This window comes from Aptenodytes forsteri, unplaced genomic scaffold (assembly GCF_000699145.1).
Source record: "Aptenodytes forsteri isolate BGI_AS27 unplaced genomic scaffold, ASM69914v1 Scaffold73, whole genome shotgun sequence".
NCBI classification, from domain to species: Eukaryota; Metazoa; Chordata; class Aves; order Sphenisciformes; family Spheniscidae; genus Aptenodytes; species Aptenodytes forsteri.
This window is the reverse complement of record NW_008796215.1, coordinates 2,846,973-2,853,795: the sequence shown is the minus strand read 5'-3', so window position 1 is coordinate 2,853,795 and position 6,823 is coordinate 2,846,973. Positions and strand designations below refer to the sequence as shown.

The window sequence follows — 6,823 nt, the reverse complement described above, 5'->3', positions numbered from 1 at the left end:
AAATATTTAATGAGACACAATCCTCTTTCTTGCTTTCCTGGGTGCTTTTTCTACCTGCAGATACATATACAAAATAATTTAAAAAAACACATTTTTTACTGTCCAATTCTGTTCTGTCTTGCCTCCAAGAATATAATGATCCACTTTACAGAGCGCTCTGGCTCTGCAGACAGTCAATATTATCAGATATCAATGAGTAAAAAAATAAAAATCCAAGAAAGGCATGGATATGAAAAGCAAAGAAGTGTTTACAGTATGTAGTGAATTATGGAAATATGAGGTTTTAAATTTTTCACCAAAGTCAGAATTTAATTTGGTACCTTAATACTTTATTTGCATTTATGGACAGACTCACACACTGAAACTGGGACTTTTCAGAGAAAACGAAGGTCTTCCAAAAATCTCTGTCTGAATGAAAACACAAATATCAAAAATAAAAGAAGCTTTTGTAGGCTGAGCTTACAATTTTTTAAATTCATGCAAGCGAGTGTATTACACACAGATTTCTGAAGGAGTAGAGAGTTGTAATTTAAGCCTCAACTCAAGAAAAGGCCTCTTGCCTCTTCTGGAGATGAGCTGTATTTAAATTAAGTTTTTGAAATAACTTACTTTTTTGTTCCTGCAACAGGCTGAAAGATTGTGATTTTCCTCAGCATTTCCAAGAAAAACTCCTGTAGGCAGTTATGTATAATTAGAGTCTAAAATGGACAAAAATTGTTGTTAAGATATCTTTGTGAATGGCAACACCAGCACTCTACTTTTGCTAATTTTTATCTTTACTAGGGGTCTCACAATGCCTTTGAGAACAACATAAATCCAGTGCAGCAATATTATTAGCATTTGGAAAATCTCATTGGATGCTGAAATAGTAACTGAGGAGTGTGAAAAAGAGAAAGGCAGCAAAACAAGAACCTACCAAATTCTCTCTTGTTCTCATTTGGTAAAAAGCGGTGGCTTAGATGTGGATAATCTGCTGTCTTTAGTCAGGCTTTCATTTAGTCCATGGGCATGAGTTTGCTGAAGCAATGTACTCCAGAGGTCTAACCTTGTGCACACTGAGGTATCTGTCTACCTTCCCAGGTGCATAAGCAGTAGCTCTGATACGTGTTGTTTTAAAACAATTTTTTGCAGAGAGAGCACCCACTTTGCTAAATATTATGATAGTCTCTTTTTTTATGTAGCATGCATAATTCAAATGCCACCTGCCTTTCATGCTATATAAAATACTTTTGCCCCAATAACCTGTGTTCATCTTTCTCCAAAGGAATTTTCTGTTTTTGGGGTTTTTTTTTTCCATTTTCTACATAAACTACCCTGTAACAATTGCAATTATGGCAAAGTATAAACCAAAATATAATTAACTGAGCAGACATTATATCACTAGTATTATTCAATAGTGTTGAGAACAAGTTGGGCTCCAAAGTTTTAAATGCTCCAGATCCTTCAAAGTCTTATGCAGATGGTTAATTTTACAATTTTGAAGATTTTCTCTTTATTTCAGTAAGCCTGTCCATGAAGGGTACTTTGGCAAATGTTCACGTTTGAAAGAGAATGCTATAGCATTCACATAACACATACTGTCTTATCCTACTGCACTTAGGAAATCTCATTTTTTAAAAATATCACAAAATGCCACAGAAATTCTAGTCTGCAGCACTACTGCTGCAGAATTTGGATTAATTTTGCTGCAAAGGCTTGGTTATTGATACAGGGAAATAGAGGAAGGTTGTCAACTGCATAGTTGTTCTCTTTTCCATGGATGTTTTTCATTTATTTAATGTTATAAAAACCACCTAATATTACTAACAGTAGCCATGAGGGGAATTTGAATTATCTATTAAGTATTTTGTGCATTTGACATGCATTTTGAATGCTTTTTCAATCATATCATCTTCTCATCTAATTTCCTACTTTATTTGAGTGTTCCATGTTGCTAGAGGTGGGACAAAATGCTTACAACTTGGATTACAAAATCCCGATGAGGAAATCTCAAGAACAGATATGGTACCTGTAATTATTTTTACTCATTTTACTTTGGAAATGACTAATTTTCAAGTTGACTGTGTCCCTTTAAATCAGAAAAAAAAAACCCAGCTCAATTCAATCCACCCGTTTATGGTGGCATGAAGCCTACCTTGCTGGAGAGCAAAGGGGACCAAGAAAAACAGTTCTGTCAATGCAATTCAGCAAGAGGATAAATGGGAACGGGAAGCCTCAGGGATGTCTTGCTGTCATGGAACCTAACTGTAAAGGAAGATTAATTCACCCCGACCTACCCAGAAAGTGAATCTCTTACCAGATAAGGCAATTAGTGCTCGCTGAGGAAGAGTTGCTGGAAATTCAGATTTATGGATTACAGACAACATAAATAGAGGCATTCTGATAATTGTTTGAAGCGATGATGTTTTACACAGACCCTGGGTGCCTCTGAATAGACAGGCAAGGGCAGCGTGCTCGTGAAGCTCAGGGAAGAATGCATGGAGCTACTGACCACAGCTGCTGCACAGAAACCTGAACTTCCCTTGACACAAAGGGGACCGGAGGGTGGCCTCTCTTCTAGATAAATGGCTACATCAGCTGCGCGAATCAACCAGCTGTAGAACTGCTCATCCCTGACTTAAACAAAAGAGCGCAAACGTCTTCCTGCGTTAGCCAGACCAGGATGAGGAGTGTATACGTGAGAAAACTCTTTGAAATAGTTCTAGACTATTCACTTCTGAGACCTCTCACAACAGTCTTCCTTGCCCTGCGCCTGAGCTGGCTTCAAGACATGTATTACTTCCCAGCAGCAGAGAATGCCCGCCATGATGATGGTGAGCATATTATAGAGACCCATGATGAGAAACACGTTTGTATTGTGAGTCAGCTGTCCACTGCAATTGCTATAGTCTGCTAAGTGTAATTTTTATTTGTATTGTGATTTAAACACATTGCTAAATTCTGCTAAATGCCATTCTGCTATATCAAAATCCCATGTAACATCAAATAATTTCAGGTAAGTAAAACTGGTACTAAACATTAAACCTCCCCAAGTGTGGAATATCTAAAAGCACCTAATTAGAGAGTATTGGAGTCTGACACTGGGTCAGATGTGCCGAGTGGGATCCAGGGCAGCTCAAGTATCAACTACCCCCTAGCTTACATCCAAGATTTACTGGAAAGACAATGGATGTAGGTGCTCACTGTTTTCCCTGGGGTTACCACTGGACCAAAGTAGCCACAAATTCACATCGATGGCATAACAATGCTGTGGGCACCCCTGTTCCCTCTGCACCTTGCTCTCAGTTCCAGGAGATGTGGTTGCTGTGTGCCCTCACCTTCCTCTGCCTATGACACTTCTGTCCCAGAGGCCCCACATGTAGGTATAACATCAGTTTCGACCAAGGCTGAATTTAACCCGCTGTAGTTTTTAGTTTTTCTAAGGACAAGCTTTTATTGTCAGCACTAAAATATTTTGTTTATGTAGGTCTTAACGTGAGATGGTCACATCTGTTTTTCTCAATGTTATTTATTGTTGTATACATATATGTATGTATATATATGAGAAAGACAATTTGTGGGGAGGCTGGGATAACTTAGGATACCACTCTTACAAGGATAAAGAAAACAATAATGGTATCGCACTACTAAGAAACAATTCAAAAAAACCCAAAACAGGTATTATAAAAGTTATAATTCTATATAAACAGAGGAAGCCGAAGGATTGGGATATTAACCTAAAAATATGGTACCTATAGGAAATAAAGTTAACCAATAACATCAATACTTTATTCTAATATAGTGCTTTTCATTAGTTTATTTCTAAGTGTTTCACAAAGCAGGCATCATTATTCCACTTTATGGATGGGGAAGCTGAGATGTGACAATGTGTCATGACTTCTATATGTCATGGAGCAGACCAGCAGCAAAACTGGGAACACACTCATGGTCTCCTGAGTGCTAACACTGTGCTTGATCCACTGGCAATGCCATGATCCCCTTCTGCCATCTACAGTATATAGTCCAGCTTCGTCAAAGTCAAATTCATAAGCAGCATCACAGGAAACAAGCTATCACGCAAAGATCTCTGCAGCATATGCCTGTTTTCTTGCACTCAGAAATGGCTTTCATTCTGATTCATGGGGTGCTTCAATTGCAGCATGAGAAGTTAACACCTTGGGGAAATTACAGAACATCTTACAAATCAAACACTGCTCAGCGAGTTAGCAAATGGAACAGATGCAAGATACGATGAAGTAGATGCAACATAGCATGTACAGAGCAGGGGTACTTCCTGCCTTCCACCCTGCACCCCTCCTGACTGCTGGCCTAAGCCACCCAAACACCTCAGCAGGGAAACCCAGCAGAAAAGGAAGAAGGAGTTTTCAGAGGAAGGAGAATATCTGCCGGCTGTTCTTCACACACCTCTCAAAAAAGCCACATTAGGGACAAGGGAGACTAACGGCGAGGGGAAGTCTCAGAAACAAACAGTCTAGAGAGGTTTCTTAAACGGCTGAAACATCCAGATGAATTCAAAGGATGGTGAAATCAGAAAGCTAATGGGGTCTCCAGACATTAACTCATGTTCTTATTTATCCCTTACATGCACCAAATAATCCGAAGAATCGACTGGACTTTCCTACCTCAGCAGCACCGGTGTGTTTGCCGGGCCCAGGGAGCTTTCAAAGGATGGTTTTGTAACTCAGCTGTTTGGTCGTTCTCACCAGACAGGCTCTTTGGTCTCCTGCTTATCTTGCTCCAGCCAGAAAGCAGAGTGACATCAGTATTTCCATAACAACAGTAAGGCCACAAGGAGACCAAGGGTGCAGGGGAGTGTGGAAACTGAGGCATGCCATTTATACCTGCCAGCCCTTAAAGTCGGCATTTGCAACTAGCCTGCTGTTCCCCGATGTGGGAGAGCTGAGAGATGCCAGAAACACTCAGCACGGGACTCTTAATAAATCCTCACACATTTTAGGTGATCAGTAGCCCTGAGGCTGCTTTTAGATGTTTGGCTCTAACTTCCCTGCGATTCAAATACAGTGAGATAGTCCTTAATCAGCAATATGGTGTTCCAAATTGTTTCTAAAATCAAATTCAGCTCCCTGTAAATTGCACATTTAACCTAGTTAACTTGTAATTGGAGCTGTAACAAGTTGGATGTGTCCATTATCTTACTGCTTTTTTTTATGATTACATCACCATAAGACATAAGCATCTCTGGTCAACTAGCACACCTTATCCCTACAATAGCACTGCTGAAATAGGAAAATATTCTTTTAAAAATGGAGAGTGGAAACCACAGAGCTCTGGTTCATCTCTCCTAAAATCAGGGGGTGGCAAGCCCGGAGCAGAAGACACATTCCTGATTTATAGTCCTTTGCCTTAGTCTCAATTCATCCTTCTCCTTATAGTCCAAGCTTAGAATTTGTTATAAAATCACTTCCCATGGACATTTGTGTCACTGTACAGAACAAGTAAGGGTCGAGTCCCCACAGCAGGAGGCTCTGACTTGGATCAAGAACAAGATGTGCGTGTGACATGCAGGAATTGGACAGACACTTTCACGTAGCTGTGTGCCATTTCTGAAGAGGCTAGGTACCCAGTTCTGCTTGGTAACTTTGCACCGCTTTCCATGAGCACCCATTACATTTATAGATTGTGAGCATCGGCTTTTTTGTGCCGTATCTAAGCACAACCATACAAACTGGATTTCCGGAAGGCGTTGAGGCAGGCTGGGCTGCTCAGAAAAGCTGTGGTGACTCAGTCAGGCGTGATGAAGTTGGAAAGACCAGTGGTGGGTAGATAGCTTGGGGGTGGGAGGTGGAGGGGCCCTGCTGCTGTGGTTCCTGGCTACCAGCAAAAAGAGATGAGCACGTTTAGTTCGGTGTGCACCTGGCTTACACATCAAAGAAAAAAAGTGTGTTGTGGCTGAGAACCGGAGACAGCCAGAGTTCACAGAGCATCCAGATTTTTGCCCCAAACCCCAAATCACCTGCTGTGCCACAGCTCTGGCAGAACCGCCATTTGGACTTGTGTCAGAACAGAAGTTGAGTTAAAATCCAGTATTTTGGAATCAGTCCAAATTGCCAGAAATATTCCCTGGCTGTTCTGCCTTTTACTGTGCTGATGTTTTAAAACCTTTTTGGTGAATATGAGCACCAGCTACAGTGGTGTAAGCCAGGTTACAAAAGAATGGCCATTTGTATTCAATGCAGACCAAAAAGCAATGGGAACCCATGGGAAAAACGAAGCTATAATAGTGCGAGTGGCAGATTTAGAGTGCCCTCTGTGTGATTGTGATGCAACATTCACAGCAGCACTTGCTTAGGGGAAAGAGTCTCAGTGAAATGTTGAAGACCTAGGATGACAGAGGGAGTTCGGAATTTGAGAGTGGTTGCATGTCTGCAATCGTAAAATTGTTTAATCCCCATTTAAGGCTAATTTAATGAGGCCAGGTAATTCAAGGCGTAAGTAATGAGTTACTGAAAATGTTTTCAATCAATCCAGCTCAGTGGTGGCCAAAGTTACTGTCATTTAATTGTCGGACTTGGCTCGTTTCCCACTAGACAGGCACTTGGAAGCAGGCGCTGGGACCTGTGAAACAGCAGTTCCCCCAGAGAGATTAATAAATATTTAAGCTTGGGGTTTTCAAATGCACCTGCAAGCGTTGGGGGTCATCCTCCCTCCGAAATTCCTCTCTTGGGTGCTCCTAAACTTCCATCCCCCCCTCCATAGCCGAGAGACTACGACCTCAACCGTCCTTCCCCAGTCGGGCCCAGACTGTCCACCACACCCCGCCACGGAGCTCACCGCCCGGCCTCCCCGTCCCCCACGGGCCGGC

The 6,823-nt window shown here is 41.5% G+C and overlaps 1 protein-coding gene across 1 annotated transcript in view; it reads left to right on the top strand.

Moving 5' to 3' along the window:
- Positions 1-2,662: 2,662 nt before the first annotated feature.
- NDUFA9 (NADH:ubiquinone oxidoreductase subunit A9) overlaps positions 2,663-6,823 on the top strand; it is a 25,203-nt gene continuing 21,042 nt past the window's right edge. Inside the window, exon 1 of the mRNA XM_019474441.1 lies at positions 2,663-2,813. Within this exon, the coding sequence (XP_019329986.1) occupies positions 2,663-2,813 (151 nt within the window). The remainder of the gene's footprint in view (positions 2,814-6,823) is intronic.